General features: G+C 36.0%; 1 protein-coding gene across 1 annotated transcript in view; it reads right to left on the reverse strand.

Annotated features, from left to right (window-relative positions):
* ND-13B (NADH dehydrogenase (ubiquinone) subunit ND-13B) overlaps positions 1–20006 on the reverse strand; it is a 74105-nt gene that overhangs the window by 16146 nt on the left and 37953 nt on the right. Inside the window, exon 3 of the mRNA XM_090414508.1 lies at positions 6462–6578. Within this exon, the coding sequence (XP_090270634.1) occupies positions 6462–6578 (117 nt within the window). The remainder of the gene's footprint in view (positions 1–6461; positions 6579–20006) is intronic.

Raw genomic sequence — 20006 nt, forward strand, 5'->3', positions numbered from 1 at the left:
TCTTATCACTGTAACAGTCGCTAACACTGATACACGCTCAAAAACAAGTGAAACGTTCTGGAGATTACAGTATCGACGGCCGTTACTCTAAGAGAAGGACTCTAGTGAAAATTTCAATTACTTCGTATATGACTCATTTTCTAGTACACGTGTCTTGCCTTAGGCAGTAATTCATATAATCGGATTAAGTTCCAAGTTCCCGTGTTTAGTTCACAATGTATGCATGCCCAATACTAAGAATTAGCATGATTACAACTTACAGAAAGCTATTTTAAATCTAAATGAGATATCCAAACCTTATGGTATGATAATATCAACAGAAAAATCAAAAACTATGGCCTTTAAAGGACAAGATCCAGCAAGAACTAAAATAGTAATAGATAACAAGATCTTAGAACAGGTGAATTCATTTAACTACCTAGGATGTATGATCACATATGAAAATGAAAAAGATATAAACGTAAAAATTGCAAAATATTTAAAAATAACAGGTGTAATTAACTCTATATTTAAACCAAACCTAGTTCAAAAACAAACCAAGCTAAAAGTATACAATACATTAGCCTTACCGGTCTTAATGTTTGGAAGTGAAATCTGGACAATAAAACAAAAAGACAAACAAAGATTAACAACAGCAGAAATGAAGTTTATGAGAAAAACTGCAAAGTATACCCTATTTGATCACAAAAGAAACGAAGATATTATGAAAGAATTAAACCAAGAACCAGTAATAGAAAAAATTAAAAAATATAAACATAAATGGATGGAACACGTTCAAAGAATGAAAACAGAAAGATTACCAAAACAAGCCTTAAAGTACAAGCCATTAGGAAAAAGGACGTCCTCTTAAACGATTCAACGATGACTTCTAAGGCCGGAACAGGCCATGCTAGGCCTAAATCCTTGATACATACAATGATGATGATGATGATAATGATGATGTATGCATACCCAATACTAAGAATCAGCATGATTAATACAACTAACAACTACACATTTTTACAAATATATTACAATATATTATACAAAATAGTGACACACAACAGTAGGTAATATTTTAACATTTATTCTGATGAACAAAATTGGCCTTGGGAATGGCAGATTATGTTAAACTCTGAATGAGATACTATTATATTATAATTCTTCTCATTCAGAATTTAACACTAGCTAACAGTGGGAAATTCAATTCATAGTAAGTTAACAAGCACAAGATGGAAATATAATATTGCATAATGAACTTTTAAATGCAGTTTTATTGCAGACTCCATTGTTGCATATGCAAGGAACAGAGAGTAAGCGAAGAATGACTCGCATAGCTTTGATTACCGAAGAGCATTACGCGAGTATCATTGGTCGACGGATTGTCGGAAATAGAAACAGCATCATGGGCATAATAAGTCACTGGTCAACTTATTATAAAAACTGCAATCTTATGCAATATTATTATTTATTCCACATCTTCCTTTTGGCTGCCCCCCACTCCCCCCAAAAATTGCCGCCTCATGCAAATGCACGCATTGCACCGCTGGCCCTGGTTAGTTTGGCGTTAATAGCTATTGAAAATGATGTATGTGCGGAATTAGACGTTAAGACCATTATTTCTAATTTGGTGAATATGAAATCAAGAACCCTAAAATTTTAATAAAAAAATTTGAAGTATATTTATGTAATTTAATTTATTTTCTGTTATTCTGTAAAGATTTTAGTTTTTGAATACTTATATTAATATTAATAAAATGTTCTAATTATTATTTCTTAATTCTTTTCTTATTTTCTCATCTATCTTGAGTTTCTTTTATTTTCTTAAAAGATAGTTCAACTTATAAAAATTATTAAAAAAATTTTATAACTTACTAAAAATTTAGTAAAATGCAAGAATTTTTTAAACTTTAGTTCAAATAAATTTTAACTTCAATTAAATTTCATTTTAATTTTGTTAGCAATTCGAGTCGATGAGAAGGCTATAATCCCTGTATCACTATATTCAACGATTAAAGTGAAGTGGCTTTATCAAAATTTGCTTCAACTTTTGAGAATTTTTTGAATATTCCGGTTTTTAATGATTATCCCGCCTAGTCAACACCCCCCGGTTCATTACATTTAGCGAACCAACGTGCGACTGTTCTGTCAAAATTTATTTAAGAAATTTCAAATAATTTAAATTTTTATTATCGTAAAAGAACCACACATGCCTGGATCGTTACAAGGGCACTTAGATAGACATTGCATGCAGGCGGCAAAGAACCTAGCGCCGGCTCTGCATGGAGTATTTGAATGCAACAATGCCAATATTCTTATAACTGTAATGTTCAAGTTGTATTCTGCTGTTTTACTAAGGATAAGCTTTCCTACATGAGCACATTTCTCATGAAATGTGCTCATATGGGCAACTCAAGGAAAACTGGGAAGCATTACTAATGGCAAGATACAACAGGCAATGTTTATCTCCAATGCGAGAATCAATATTACTTTGATGCTATTTTTCAATCAGTCATGCCTGAGATGTGCATGACAATGCATGAAAATTATCCGATTTGTTTGCATAAGTAATCCGTATTTTATATACATTTGTTTTAACAAGCAAGATTCATCACTGAATACTATACCTTGGTTTTTCCTTTATTGACTGCAAGGTGATTTTATAAAATCAGTTGTAATGTAATTTAATGTAATATTGCATGTAATTTAATCACTTGACATGTCATTTAAAACAGAAAAATACCAGAAATAGCCATCATAATTTTTTGCCAGATTATTTGGCAATGGCATCAGGATATGTATAACTAGTAAATGAGTGTAAAAATATGGACTCATACAATAATAGAAAATAAAATAAATCATCTCCCATGTAACACATCTACTTCATGATTACTGGTACAAGTGTTCAGAATGAGCTCTGGTTCCTATTCAGAATTGCCATGCAAGCAATAATTTTGCAGGATTCCTTGAAGAAACAAGAGAAAATTGTTTTTACAAGGTCATCAATTAATTTACAATTAATGGATTAGCCCATTTCACGGTTCTGAAAAGACATGAGCAATAAGGCCAGATTGATCCCTTCATTTGCCTATGACAAATGGTATTCACCTTTCCTAATTTCAGAACTTCTCCAAGTGTATAGATTTCATAGATGTAGAAAGTTTCTGGCATAAAAATGTCTGCTGGAGATTGTAAAAGGCTGTAAAGTGTCTGAGATCATGTAAAGACTTTAATGTGTGCATGTTGAGGCACAGTAGCTAGCTATACATTAAGAAGTCTGTATTTAAGATCTGTAATGGCACAATAGTAGAGTTTCTCCGTACAGTCATACACCGACTTACATGAATCTGGAGTTATGCGGTTTCTTATATGTACGTATTCCCGTCCCGCTTCACCACTAGTCATATCTTTCAGGTGCCAACTGCATTCACCAGTGTCGCACATGCTGTGAACAAGCACTGACGTGTTTTGCGCAGTCTCCATTCATACATGATTTTTAGAGTCTACAAACCTTGCGATTATTTAATGTTATGTTCTTGATAAAAATTTTATCACATAAAAAATAATAATGTCGTCCAAAGGAAGCAAGTCCGATTCTTCTACAGCTAGCAAGAAAAGAAAAACATTGACTTTGGAAACAAAACTCAACATTATTAAGGATTTTGAAAGCAGAATGAAAATTTGTGAGCTAGCAAAGAAGTTCGATCTACAGGAATTCACAGTAAGAACAATCATAAAAGAAAGGTTTACAGATTTTGAAGGAGACACAGATTCTAACAAGGAACGAATTGTAGTCACAAGGCAAGGAATAAAAACATCATTAGTTTGCTATGAAGAAATTTTGCGTGACAAGAAAAAGACATTATGCTGTCAGACGAATATATTAGATTTTATGAAACCATCAACATCAAAATAACTTTCTTTTTTTTTTTATGTATGAAAAACTACAATTATGATTATATTTCTTAAAAAAATATAGGTGTTTTAGTAAACCTTTGGTCCCAATTGTATATTTGTATATATAAATTACATGCAAAATTATACCCCGAGTTACACGTTTTTTGTTGGTCCCACCTACCGCGTAACTTCGGGGTTTTACTGTATATCTGTATATAAACCACTCTTTTTGGATAACTATCAAGACTGAATTGTTCACAGAAAAGGTTAAGCTTTTTTTTTTTTTTAAATGATCATCTGTTTCTAAGATAGGAGGAGATCTACTTTTCGTGTAGTGATAATGCAAAATTTCTGTCTCTGAAACAAGCTGACAACATAATCTTTAAAGTTTTAAATCTTTAATCATTTTGTTTAAAGATGGCATAATGATACCAAACAGTATGAATGCTTTCTATATACATCAAGTGCTACATCACTTCCCACCTCTTTGATGATTAGCATGTACAGAAAGGGGAGTTTGTTTTCTATTTTGACAAATTTTACTTTTTGTAAAGACCATTCAAAAAATCCAGAATTTGTTCAGATAACCTAGGCTGTGTTTCCAAAACAATAAGTGTGAAACTCCACTGAGGTAGGTAAAGAAATGATGTCCTTATATCTGAGATCTCTGATAACACATGATGGTTTTTTATCTGCTCACAACACTTTACAAATAACCCTTTTTTGGATAACTGTCAAGGAGTCTATAAATTTGCTGTTCCTGTGGCATGACTTTCAAAAGTCTGTCAGACTGGGAGAAATTATGGAAGTGAACGCTATAGAGATGTCATGCAAAAATGAAGGGATACATCAGGTTTATTGCTCATCCCTTTGTAAAACGATGAAATGGACTGATTATTAGCTTCAGTACATTAGCTCAAAAATGTTTTACTTCTTCAGGAAGTCTTGGAAAGTTGTCTGCTCATAGTAGCCTGAACAGGAACCGATCTCATTGCACATGACATTTTGAAACTATTCTTGCTACACATCATATTTTTTCTATGCTAACTATCACTTATAAGCCATGCAAAATAATGAATGAACTTATGCTGAATGAATGAAATGAATGAAAATATCCTGGATATGGGACATGTTTGAGTACATTCTAAGCCCTAAAATGTTTTGTGTATTTTAAAAACATTTTTTTTTTGTGTATTTCTAGTTCTTATACATAATTATCTTTTTGATGGCATCAGATAATTGACAGCAAAACATGTCAGTGTTCATATTTAAATAAAAACATTCTTAATGAAAACAGTCTAGATATCTTACTGTTGCATGTCTGATAATTTCCTCCAAATATAAATGTAATTATTCATTTATAGAAAAGAAACAAACAACATTAGATGTTTTGAAGGAAATATAGATTTTCCCATTTTCCCACTGTGTATGTGTGTGTGTGTGTGTGTGTGTTAAATTCAATGGTCTCACAGGAAGGGAAAGTGGCTTCTTTGAAATCTAATTAATATCCTGATAGAGCAGTTAATCCAGTCTGCATCATATATTATGACTATCAGTTGTATATGTTCTGAATGGTTTACCTCTTTGCAGGATGAAAAAATTGAGTTTGCTGAAGGATGAAACCTTCCACCTCAATATGGGACCAGCTAACTCACCAAAGGAAAAGACCTGATAAACATTCTTCATGTCCTAGATGGAATTCGATCCAGGTTTATCCAACTAAAGGGCATCATTGATACTGAATAAGCTATGGATGAGCTTCTGTTCTGAAGTCCATTTCGGTGGAAATATAGTCAGTTAAAATATATACATGAGAATAAAATAAACACATTAACTACAACGTCAATTGTTCTCATATGACAGTATCCACAATTAAACAATGCACTGGAGAGTAGATTAGTTTCTGAAATTAATTTTATAGCTATAACTGGATTCTATGACAGATGATATTACAACCATGAAGTACTAGATTTTAAAATTTAAATTTTTAAAGAACAAACTGTTTTTTAACTTGAACAAAAACTGCTGGTTTGTAGGATGAGTCCATATAACACTTTTAAAGCCAGTATGTTGTACTGAACATGTATGTGCGGTTAGCCTAGTGGCTTTGTGCTTCGCAACCATATGACTAGGGAGGGAGTGTCCCAGGTTTGATTTCCGTTGAAAACATGAGGAATTTAAGGATCTTCCTCAGCCATAGCCAAGTTAGCCGGTCTTCGGCACGGGCTTTTTCTGCCAGTCTATCTGGCATTTTTCATCCCGCAAGCAGGCAAACTGGGCCCGCGAACATATGCTACTATAGCCAAAAATATATCCTCCCAGCAGCAGGGCAGTTGGGAGTGGTACTAACAAGAAGTCGCATCTAAGTAACACGCAGACCCTGCATAGGAAGCGGGAATAACGCGTACTGAAAGAAGATGATGTTGTAGTGAACATCTGTAAATTAAGTTATCTCACTGTCATATAAATATTAAATAACTTTAAATTTAATCTAGGTTTATGCAATATCCAATAGATAAGCCAATCAAATTGCATTCAGTACCCCACAAATTTTAAATGACATGAAAAAAAAAATTAATACTTACAGACTGAATAATAGATAATCGCGACTGAATTATTGCCTCTGTATTTTTTCTGTATGCCGCATCTTCTGGCATCCTCTGCAATGCCCTTTGGGTTTTACTATACAGAATGTTCAAAACCTGATTAAAAAATAAACACAAATTATAAAATATTCTAGTATACAGGTGATTTTCTTTCTTTCTTTTTTTTTTTTTTTAAATTGTTGTAAATACAACTTCCTAGACATTCTGTTCATATGCACAAAGAGACAGTCACAAGCTTTGGATTACTAGCAGTGCTGAATTCAGACAGAAGAATTACTTTATTATGGATTACTAAAATGTTGGCATTTGTTTCTCAACTGTGGGTCATGTTTAATGCCTCAAGTTCTGGCCATTTTGCAGTTCTACTTCATTATTTTATGTTTACTGTGAGTTGCTTTTTTTTTTTTTAGATCCTCTTCCTGATTCCACCGAGTTCTTATCATTTTCTCAGTTAGGGGTGGCCTGAAACGCCTCTCTGCAGCCATGTTTCCATGTTCTTTAGCATACACAATCACACTTAGCTTGTATGCAATACTGTAGCAATGGCAACATTTTTCAGCTGCAATTTGCCAAGAAATTTAGAGAAATTTTAACAGCAGAAATTTATCACCATTCATGACGACATGTGCATCCACTGAACTCTATATAACTGGAATGCTCTCACACACCCCAAGGAAGCAAGAAAGAAATCGTGTAACTCAGAACAGAAAAAATTTCCAGAAATGAAAGTAATAAACTGAGTATCGCCGTATAAGACACACTCTGTTTTACAGACCAATTTTCAAAGAAAAAAAGTGCGTCTTATATGCTGGCAAATGCGGGTAATTGTTATCCCCTTTAACATACTCCCCTCCTCTATCTATACACTGTTCCATACAAATTTTCCATTGTTGGATGCAGTGCTGCAAGTCATCAGGTGTTATCTACTTCAGTAGAGCCGTTTTCTCCTTTACCTCATCCACTGACTGAAAATGGGTGCCCTTCAATGTGGATTTCAACTTTGGAAAAAAGTAAAAGTCACATGGAGCTAAGATTCAGCAAGTAAGGTGGATGGTCCAACACTGGGATCTTCTTGTAATTAGTTTACAGAATTAACAACGCATATAAAGTATATTAATTAAAGGTAACTTTAATAAATAACTTCTATATTTCGGCAACGTCACGTTGCCATCTTCAGGAACATAAAGATATGGTATGTGCACGCAGGCACTAACAAAAGCAAATGAGGAAGAAAGCAAGAAACTAATATTGTTCCTAAAGTCCTAATGGTGCCCTCTGGTGGGCTAATTTGGTTGACTTGGCAGTTGGGCTGAAGTTCTCAAAATGTAATTCTCCCAAATTTGGGGTAGTTTCATGCACCCAAATTTGTTGAAGTTAGGAACGTTTTTTAGAGCTGCTGAAGATTCCTTGAATAATCTCTCATATTTAAACTTGCTGCGGTGTACTATTTTTGTTTTCTTCCAACGAATTCTATGGTGTTTATTATGTTGGAGGTTTAATGGATTTTTTACAACACTCAAAAAGAATTAAAATAGAATTTAATACTTCCTATATTTCTTCTTCACTCTTCGCTTCCAAAAAGTAACTTATCGTATGCCCAACGCATGGCTCTCCTGAAACTACACAAAGAAAAAAGTATCGTTATCACCAGAGCGGATAAGGGTAATGCCACAGTTGTTCTTAATACCAGCGAATACAATCGTAAAATGAACATTATCCTCCCCGATCGCACTACCTGCATCCCGCTAGAACACGACCCCACTAAAACACAAGTTAAGAAATTAAAAATCTTACTTAAAAAAGTAACCTCCTGGTCCCCTGATGTCACGAGAAAACAAACTTTTCTGCTCCCGTCCCTCCCGAATATACGGTTTACCAAAAATCCACAAACCCAATTCCCCACTCAGGCCTATAGTAGATGCCACCAATACACCTTGTTACAGACTGTCTAAACAGCTGGCCAACTCTCTGTCCCCCCCTCACCGGAAATTCAGCTTCCTATATAAAAAACTCGACCCACTTTAAAGCCCTCACAGAAAATTTAACCTTGAATAATACAGACATATTAGTAAGCTTTGATATCTCCTCTTTGTTTACCAATATTCCCTTAATTGACACTTTATCTCTCTTAGAAAACGTTTTTCCCTCTGACATCTTAGATCTCTTTTCCTTTGCCATCAACTCTGGGTATTTCTCTTGAAAGAAAAAAATCTACAAGCAGATAGAGGGAACCACCATGGGTTCCCCCTCTCACCCCCCCCCTTGCCAATTTCTATATGGAAGATTTTGAAAAACGAGCCATAGACTCAGCCCCACTCAAACCTTCTATCTGGCTAAGATATGTAGATGATGTGTTCTCTATTTGGCCTCATGGCCCAGACACGTTAGACTCCTTCCTCAGTCATCTCAATAGCCTACATCCAAGAATCTAGTTTACTATGGAAAAGGAAAAGAACAATTGTTTACCCTACCTAGACACCTTAGTCACACGCCTGCCTAATGATACACTTGCCTTCACTGTATACAGAAAACCCACACACACAGGCAGATACATTCACAAACTTTCCCACCACCACCCCCTCACAACAATATGGCATCATTAAAACTCTTGCCAAGAGAGCCCACAATCTTTGTTCCAGTGGAACCGCCCTCACTACTGAGCTTAACCACATACACAGAACTTTCCTCTCCAATGGCTACAGCGAACACAGTATCAAAAAAACAATCAATTCCTCCCCCATTCCCCGTCCCTCTCGTCAACAAGATTTTAAAAATGCCATCACCATACCCTACATCTGTGGTACTTCGGAAAAAATAGCCAAGATACTAAAAAAGTATAACCTACACATAGCATATAAGCCCTACCGCAAACTTGCTACCCCTATCTGTTCTACGAAAGATCAGCTCCCTCCTCTCTCTCTCTCTGTCTGGAGTGTACAAAGCACCCTGTTCCTGTAAGCTTGCGTACTTTGGACAGACAGGCAGATCAGCATCCATCCGCATGGAGGAACACAAGTCGTACATCGTTAAACACAACTATGGCCATTCAGGCTTGGCTGACCATGTTTTGGACACCACCCACAGAGTATCATGGAAGAAAACCACCATGCTCCACCACAGCAAATTCACGAAAGAGAGACTTTTCTTAGAAGCAGCAGCAGCTCTCAGAAACCAACCAAATCTTAATAAATACGGTTGCATTAAGCTTCCGAAGATTTGGGAAACACTCATCACCAGAGGTCCCACCTTACATTCCAGGCCACTTACTACTGCCCTTAGAGGGCGCTCCACCTAGATAGGACTTTAGTGTCACACACATGGTTGGGCTTAGTATTGTAAGTTTTTGTGTGCTTGTTACATTAATTGATTTTGTAATCCCCGTAGATGTCCTAGTGACTAGGACGAAATATAGGAAGTATTAAATTCTATTTTAATTCTTTTCGAGTGTTGTAAAAAATCCATTAAACCTCCAACATAATGTCCTCACAGCACTTAAGCTTCTACACAAGAATTCTATGGTGGGTATCTAAGGCATGGTCTGCCAGTCCAGAGTGGCTGTACTGATGAAACCGGATGTAGTCTTTGTGTTCTGAAATCCTGATATTTGTTGTTCTGCCTGTTTGTCCAAAGTAGGACAATTTGCAGCTGCAAGGGACCTGGTATACACCAGGTAGGGCTAGGGGAAGTGGTTGGTCTTTGGTAGAGTGGATAAGGGATGCCAACTTTTTATATGGTCTGTAACAGGAAGTAAGGTCATATTTTCTGAGGATATTGGTTATTTTCTCAGAGGTGCCCTGGATGTAGGGGATGGTGATAGATTTGGTGTAATCTTTATTGTGGAGGGGGGGTTGTGGTTTACTGGTTACCAACCACTTCCCCTAGACCTACCTGGTGTATACCAGGTCCCTTGCAGCTGCAAATTGTCCTACTTTGGCCAAACAGACAGAACAACAAATATTAGGATTTCAGAACACAAAGACTACATCCGGTTTCACCAGTACAGCCGCTCTGGGCTGGCAGACCATGCCTTAGATACCCACCATAGAATTCATTGGAAGAAAATAAAAATAATACACCGCAGCAAATTTAAATATGAGAGATTATTCAAGGACTCTTCAGCAGCTCTAAAAAACATTCCTAACCTCAACAAATTTGGGTGCATGAAACTACCCCAAATTTGGGAGAATTACATTTTGAGAACTTCAGCCCAACTGCCAAGTCAACCAAATTAGCCCACCAGAGGGCATCATTAGGACTTTAGGAACAATATTAGTTTCTAGCTTTCTTCCTCATTTGCTTTTGTTAGTGCCTGCGTGCACATACTATATCTTTATGTTCCTGAAGATGGTAACGTGACGTTGCCGAAATATGGAAGTATTTATTAAAGTTACCTTTAATTAATATACTTTATATGCGTTGTTAATTCCGTAAACTAATTATCAGTTATGTATGACCAACGTATATAAGCCTTGCTACTAGAATGTGATCTTCTTATCAGCCAGATACTGCTTTACAGACAGTGCACTGTACGGTAGAGCAGTGGTTCTCAAACTGGGTGCGGCAAGTATGCCACAAGGGTGCCGCGAAATTTTGAATCGTCTATTTGAAAAAAGCAAAATATTCAATTGCCACAAATAACTAAATCAAAAACAAAAAAATTATATATTTTGATTTTAATGGATGAAGTGTATATAAAAATTATCATTTTTTTGTATCACTCTTATATTATATTCTGGGATTTCATTAGATCACCGCGTGTGGTAGTAACTAGATATGTGACAGCACATAAATACTGGGGAAAATAAACTAATGAATGGTTAGTTGTCCTGCTGTCTGTTTTAGTATTTCTCTGTTCAGTGTGACAAGTATTATACATGACCATTTCCCCTAAACAAAAATCATGAGTCTTTTGTCATCAGTGAGAATAAACGAAGTACGATATTAAAATCATTAAATTCAGTGAGTAGAGGTTTTTCTTATTGTTATATATTCCAACTATAACGAGAGACAGCATAAACAAATGTTTTTCCTTTTTCCATCCGGAAAAAAAATTATTTACTTGAAATAAATTTTAAAATAAAATATTAAAGTTACATATGCCCTTCAAAATCATGAATAATTTTTTCCTTAAAAAAAGAAGAAGTGAGGATTCTGATGATCAAGAAATGTCTACTTGTAGCAAAACTAATGAACCAATTCGCACTAATAAATTATCAAAGACTGATACTTGCATTAATGAAGATTTGATTATTTTTAACGTTCAGCAACAAAAAAGCACTAATGAAACAACAGAAACAGAAAGGATAAGTTCATGTAAAAAGGGAACAATGAAAAAGAATGTAAAAACTCGTTTATATCAAGAGTGCTATCTAAAAATAGGATTTACGTGGTGTGGTGATAAATTAATTCCCAGACCTAAGTGTATTTTGTGTGGTTTGGTTCTCTCAAATGAGGCTATGGTTCCTAGCATATTATTGCGACATTTCTCCACAAAACATGACAACTTGTCGAATAAAAATCCTGAATATTTCAAAAAGTTAATAAGATTACAAGAAAAACAAAGTAAAAGTTTTGTAAGAAAGTTTACAATTTCCGACCGAGTTCAAGAAGCGAGTTATTTAGTCGCTGAAATAATTGAGAAGGAAATGAAGCCTCATACTATCGGCGAAACCTTGATTCGTCCAGCCTGTTCAGCAATTGTGAGAACAATTTTTGGTACTGAGGCAGAAGAAGAAATAAAGAAGATTCCATTATCAAATGATACTATGAGTAGACATATTAATGATCTGTCAGTCGATATTGAAAAGTCAGTTATAACCAAAATAATCGAATCAAAATATTTCAGTTTGCAGTTAGATGAGTCAACTGATATCGGTGGTAAAGCACACTTACTTGTTTTTACTCCATTCATTGAAGATGATAATATTATCGAAGAATTTCTATGCTGCAAGGAATTCGAAAAAACTACGACGGGAAAAGATGTTTTTGATATAATGAACACATATTTTAATACAAATGGTCTATCTTGGAAAACTTGTGTGCACCATCTGTACATATGTACAGATGGTGCACCTTCTATGGTTGGAATTACAAAAGGGTTTGTTTCCTTTGCTAGAAAAGAAAATGAGAACATTATAACGACTCATTGCTTCATTAATTGTGAATCATTGGTGGCAAAAACAATAGGCTTGGAATTAAAAAGTGTATTAGAAGAAATCATTCATATGGTTAATTATATCAAGGCCAGACCATTAAAATGTAGAATATTTGCAGGACTATGTGAAGAGATGCAATCTCATTACAAGAATCTTTCTTCATACCGAAGTAAGATGGCTTTCAAAAAGTTGCGTATTGGATCGTTTTTTTGAACTTAAAGAAGAAATATTAATATTTTTCCAAAATGAAGACAAACCAGAATTCTATAAATTATTACAAGATGATTTTTGGTGTTCCAAACTAGCCTATTTAACAGACATATTCAATCATCTGAACAAGCTGAACTCCAACATGCAAGGAAGAAATTAGAATATTTTGATATCTACAGATAAAATTAAAGCTTTTAAAGAGAAAATAAAAATGTGGAAGATAAAATTAAGCACCAACAATGTAGAAATGTTCCTTAAAGTTGCCTCCAAAAAATGTAAGAACACTGATCTGCAAAAGCTTATTTACAGTCATTTAACATCGTTAGAAGAAAGAAAAAATTGACCGTTATTTTTCAGACATTTCAGTCAATTTATACAATTGGATTCGAAATCCATTTGCAGAGTCAACAACATCAGCAGTGAGTGAGTTAAGTCTTACAGAAGCCGAAGAATTAATTGATATAAGTAACGATCATACGTTGTAATTGAAGCATTCAGAAATGTGGCTGAATTCACTTTGGATAACAACTATGCAGGAGTACCCCAATATAGGATTCAAAGCACTTAACATCTTATTGCAATTTTCTACATCTTATTTGTGTGAACTGGGTTTTTCTGCACTCGTAAATATTAAAACAAAGAAGAGAGAAAGACTAAAGGCCCTTGAAAATGAGATGAGAATATGTCTCTCAAAAACAAGGCTTAATATCAAAGAAATATGCAAACAACACCAGGCACATATTTCACATAAGTTCATATTTTATTATCTGAACCTTTATAATAGCTTTTGTTTTGTATGTTTTTGGGTTGTTTGAAAATAAACCAATTTAGTTTAAATAAAATCTGTGTTCTTTTAAACATACTTTCCCTCATATCTTTAGTATCCATAATATCAATTTATTTATGGGTTATATATGTGAGTCTTTCAGAATCAATTAATCGGCACTTTACTCTCTATAAAAAGCAAATAATACTAGGGGTGCAGTGAAATTTATTTATTGATTTTAGTGTGCCACCAGACAAAAAAGCTTGAAAACCACTGCGCTAGAGCATTGTCCTGATGGAGAATCCAAGCATTGTTCTTTCACAAATCGAGTCTCTTCTTCCTCACTCGTTCTCTCAGCTTGGCCCAAGCCTCAAGGTAATAATGTTGGTTAACTGTCTGACCCTCTGGTACCCATTCAACCATTACCACGCCAGTCATATAAAAAAAACCGATCAGCATTGCCTTCAGTCATCTTTAACGTTTTCTTGACCTTCAGCAAAGTGTTTGTGCCATTCAAACATTTGTGCACGTGACATTACATTATCACTGTACACCTCCTGCAACAGTTTCAAACACTCAGTCGGCGATTTCTTCAATTTCACAAGGAATTTGAGATTAATGCACTGCTTGAGTTTAACCATAAAACGGCAGTACTACTGAAGCAGATAACACCTGATGACTTGCAGCACTGCTCCCAACAATAGAAAATTCATAAGTAACAATGTATAGGTAGAGGGGAGTATGTTGAAGGGGGGGGGGGGATAACAATTAAGTTGGACAACTGTAATAAAAAAAAACACATTTTTGCAACTAGTCTTGTTATTTAATAGCCACACCTCGTATTTCATATCTTTGAGGCTATTAGAGCACAAAAGCATAGGTGAAAGAAGTGATTGTAGTGGCTAGAATGAATGATTTAACAGAAGAAAAGTATGGCATGAGAGAGGACTAGAAAGAATTACTGAAGTAGCAAAAGAAAAGAGTGAGAGAGTTAAGATAGTAATTCTGTTGCCATGGTATGACAGAACAGAGTTAAAAAGGAGGACCATAATAGCGAATGACTCGATGCATAGGTTATGCAGGAGGAGGAATGGTGTGGAGTTTGTTGTGTGAAGCAAATTTGACAGGGTGAAAGGACTTATACAAGAAAGATGGTTTGCACATGAATGGATTTGGTGTTTGGAGACTGAAAAAAATTGTTGCTGAATGAAGTGAAAGTGGATGTGCGGAATCAGGGACACTAGAGCTTTTAGGGGGCAGGGGAACTTGTTGAGTGGATATGCAGACACCAGTGAGGAAATTGGGTGTAAGAATGATATAGTTGGTGAGATAGAATGTGAAGGGTATAGTATGTTCAGGAAGGATAGAAAGAAAAGAATGGGGGAGGAGTGCTATTGATGATAGCCAATGAACTGCAGTCAAGAGAACAGAAGTTTGACTGCAGGACAGTGAAAATAGCATATTTGAGACTATCTGTTGTGAGATTGAAGCCAGCATAACAAAATATACAGTTGGGTGCTGCTATAGACCAGGGGATGCAAGAGATGATGGAGATAGTATGCATCAGCAAATACACTCAATGAGTGGAGGACAGATAATCATTATGGGGGATTTCAACTATAGTAACATTGATTGGAAGGAGAGGATACATAGGAGGAAGAAAATGAATTTTATGCAGTTACAAAGAGATAATTACCTAAGACAGCATGTAATGGAATATACTAAGGGTTCGAGAGTGCTCAATCTAGTAATTGCACCTGAGAATTTGTCTATAACGAATATGACCACATTGCCACCAATTGGTGAGAGCAATCATATGATCTTGAACTGAGAGGTGGCTAAACATGTGGAATTTTTAGTGGAATTACTGGGTGGTAAGTATGACAAGCTTTGGAGATTGCTTGGATCAGGGCCATGACATAAAACTGCAATGGCTGGATGTTGATAAGGGATGGGAAGTGGAAAAGGAGTGTTTGAGGGAGGTAATGACTGACTGCATATCTAGAGTCAGGAGAGTAAATCAAGTTGGAGTTAAATGGATGAATAACACCATTAAGCTGGAGTTGCAAAAAAAAAGAAGAAACAATTGTGGAGGGAATTTAAGGAGAAAGGTGACCTGCAGGCACACAAACAGTACAAGGAACAGGCCAGAAGAGTAACTAGTGTAAGAAAAGCAAAAGCAGATTATGAAAGGAAGTTAGCAATGCAGGCTAAAGAGAATCCCAAACAGTTCTTTCAATATGCTGCAAGTAAAGGGAAAAATGTATATGGCAGAATTATTTTAAGGAATACCAATGGTAAGAAGCTAAATGAATCAGTTGAAATAGTAGAATTACAAAGTGAACACTTTGTGAATATTGCAAGAATGAGGGAACACCAATGGCTTATACATAAACTGAGATGAATAGCATATTACAGAACCTTAATGTGAATAAATCTGTTGGATTGGATAGTATAACTAACTTGAGTCTTACGTGAAGCGGTAAAGGAATTGTCAGTGTCCTTGACAACAGTGCAGCTCTGGGTTAGTCCCGAGGGGGTGGAAAGAGGAGAAAATAGTTCCATTGGATAAAGGAGGCTCCAAGGCGACTGCTGTTGCAAATTACCGACCGATAAGCATATCAGGAGTTGTCAAAAATATTGGAGAAGTTGGTCAAGAGCAAAATACAGGAATGGATAGATGGAAATGAAATACTGTATAGGGGACAGCATGGTTATGTGAAGGGCAGATCATGCCTTAGTAGCTTGCTCATGTTTTATAATACAGCGATGGCTGAATTGGATGAGGGTAATGGGTTTACAGTGATACTGCTGGCCTTTGGAATTCTAATCAGTCAACTGCAGCACATGGGAATGGATATAGGGTTGGTAAAATGGATAAGAGGGTGGGTGATGGAGAGATATCAGTGAGTAGTTTATTCAGGAATAGAATCCAAAAGAAGGTATGTGACTCACGGGGTTCTATTCTTGGACCCCTGCTATTTAATTTCTTCATTAATGATATAGGAAAGGATCTGAAAGGAACTGTTTAGCTATTTGCTGATGATGCAAAGTTAGGTAGAGCAATAGTGAATATACATGATGTCAAAATTTTGCAGGATGATTTGGATAGATTGGCAGACTGGGCTAAGGAGAATGGATGTCAGTTTAATGTGGCAAAGTGTAAGGTTATGCATTTTGGGGTGAAGATTATCAGCAGTATACCACATTGGTGGAACTCTACTCCAAGAAATTGATAAAGCCAGTGATTTGGGAGTTAAGTTTAGGGGGCACATAGCAAAAGTGGCTAAAGCAGATCATCAGATCACTTGGTTACTGAAGAACACTTTGATGAGCAGAGACAAGTAGGTTATTGAGCCTTGATAAGACCCCATCTTGATTATTGTGTGCAGATCTGGGCACCAGGGTTTCTTGGTGATGAGGAGGAGGGAGAAAGGATTCAGAGGCAAATGACCAAGATGGTAGCTGGTCTATGAAATGAACCTTACGAGAACAGGTTGAAGATTTGTGGATTAGAGAAACTGGTTGATAGGAGTAAAAAGGGTGATACGATTGAGACATTCAAATTACTGAGGGGTTTTTAGAAGATTAATTCAGAGGAAATTTTTTAGAACAGGTGTGGTGGTGGGAGAATTAGGGGGGGGGCATCCATGGAAACTGAGCAAGAGTGTCGTTAGCAAGGGTGTTACAATTGGATTTTTTCCTTGGAGAGTGGAATGAGTGGAATAAGCTACTAGAGTCTGTTGTGGGTGCCATGACTATGAATGAGTTCAAAGCAAAGTATGATAGATACTGTGCAAAAGCTGAATAGTTCTTGACATGATGTTTAGAGTCTCCCTCGATGGGTTTAAGGACTCCTTGGAGTTGCCCATAATAATAATGTTAAAGGTGAAAAAAAAATTTATTTATGTTTTGTCTATCTCTATTCACATATTACTCTCTGCTCTTGTTAATATTATAAATTGAGTAATCTTTTTAAAGCAATTTTGATTCAGTGTTCAGAATATAAATTGTTTCCATCATCAGAAATAATGAATATAACTAGTATATCAGAAAATCTGCGGTCGAAACTAATAGCTAATTTGATAATACATATAATTTAATATAGTTTTTAATCCTGCCATGGACCACATAAAATCACGTTAAGGGCTGCATGTGGCCCACGGGCCTGCTGTTGGCCACCTATGGTCTAGGATGACCAATGGTGGTATGATAAGGCTATACTGGAGTTATGTCTGGGGATGTCTATATTTTTAAAATGCTCTCACATGCAGATCTGTCTGGTCTGTCCTATTTATCCAATTATTCTACATAGCATATACACCACTGTGGATTTTATAAACACCTGATATTTCAATGGATGGATGTGGTGGATTAGTAAGATATAAATAAAAATCTTGACATCTTGCAAAGGAAGGATGAAGTCTACGTTTTATGTCACGATGTCAAAGTATTTTTTAGAAATTCTATCTTCTGTTGCATGCTGAATATAAGGAAGGGTTACCACATCTTTGTATTCTTGCTTATATGCCATTACTTGGGGAGGGGGGGAGGGGGCAGGGTTGTTGATCATGTATTTATATTCATTTTTAAACAAGGCAAACATGGGGTATTTAATTCTCAATTCTTCTTCTTCTCTGTTATTATTATTACATGGGTAACTCCATGGAGTCTGAAGGCTCATCACAGGAGACTCAATCTATCATGTTTCTCCTTGAACCCATTAACAGACAAAACCCTCACAACTGACTCTGGCAACCCATTCCACTTAATCACAATTCTCTAACCAAAAAATCTAGTGCTCACACCCCTACTAACCAAAACCTTTATTCTACTTCCAGGGATGACCCCTTGTTCTGTTCCCTCTAGCCAAGTGCTGAAACATTTCCCCTGCATCTGTTCTATACCCTTTAAGCAACATAAATATTTCTACCATATCCCCTCTTTTTCTCCTAACAATCAACTTTTGCAATCCATACACCTTCAATCTATCCTCATAGGAGACATCCGCAGGCCACTCACCATCTTTGTCACTCGCCTCTGAATCCTCTCCACCACTTCCTCATCCCTAAGAAACCCAGGGGACCAGACTTGAGCACAGTAATCCAGATGTGGGCATATCAAGCCCTTATAAAGAGGAATAACAACTTCCTTATCTCTACTTGTTAATGTGTTCTTTAGTAGCCAAGTAATCTTATGGTCTACCTTAGCAACATGTCCTCTAAACTTTAACTCTCTGTCTACCACCACCCCTAAATCTCTAGCTTCATCTATTTCCTGGGTACAGTACCATCAATGTGATACACGCTTGTAATCCCAAAATGTGTAACTTTACATTTCCCGACAGTGAACAGACACCCGTTAACTTTTGTCCATACTGACAGCCTATTTAAATCTTCCTGCAAGTTCTTCACATCACCTTGTTTAACTATTTCTATACCTGTTAATTTTGCATTATCAGCAAACAATTGAATATTTCCTTTAAGATTATTTCCTATATATGTATGTACAAATTAAACAGCAATGGTCTCAGCACTGAACCCTGCAGCACACCACTAGTCACTTGTTTTTTTCCTTGATTCTGCACCTCCATATACCACTTTTTGATTCAGCAGCCACCCTATTATCCACTTAACCAGTGTCATATCCATCCCCATTTGTTCTAATTTGCGTAACAGAATTCCATGTTTTATTCTGTCAAATGGCTTTGCAAAATCATCATGTAGTCATGATGATTTTGCAAAGCCATCTAACTCAGCCATTGCTCTATAAGTAATAAATAATAAATAAAGCAGTAATATCACTAGGATGATATACCCTTTCAAAGTGGTCACTCAGTAACTCAACTATTTTATTTACTTCTGTCTCCTCGTGACCATCATCACTCATTAAGGTTGATCTTCCATAGACATTCTTCCTCTTACCTGCCACATCAAAGAATTCTTTCAGATTTCCTTTGGCCTGCTCAGCTAGATTCTTCTCATAATCTGATTTTGCCTTCCGTGCCATGCTGGTTACCTTTCTTGCCTGAGCCTTGTACTGTTCATGAGTTTGCTGATAACTTTTATGATTATATATATATCCTCCACAGCATTTTCTTCTTCTGCCGCTCGTGATAAATGATATCACTCATCTAACTCCTACCTGATTAACCCTCCTTATACAATTTAATACTGCTTCCTCTAGAGGACCCTTAACTATATCTCATGCACTACTAACATTCTTACCCTGCAGTGTTTTATGCGATGGAATAGGTTTAAGCTTCTTCCTAAGAATGTCTTAATCACCTACTTGTAGTTCCACAAATACCGCTCCTGATAGAATATTCCTCATGTTTTACAATTTCCCAAGTCAAGACTGCATGGTCACTTTCACCAACTGGAGGCAATGTTG

Source organism: Typopeltis vanoorti, chromosome 2 (genome assembly GCF_054136105.1).
Source record: "Typopeltis vanoorti isolate ZY-2024b chromosome 2, IOZ_Tvanoo_1.0, whole genome shotgun sequence".
NCBI lineage: Eukaryota > Metazoa > Arthropoda > Arachnida > Uropygi > Thelyphonidae > Typopeltis > Typopeltis vanoorti.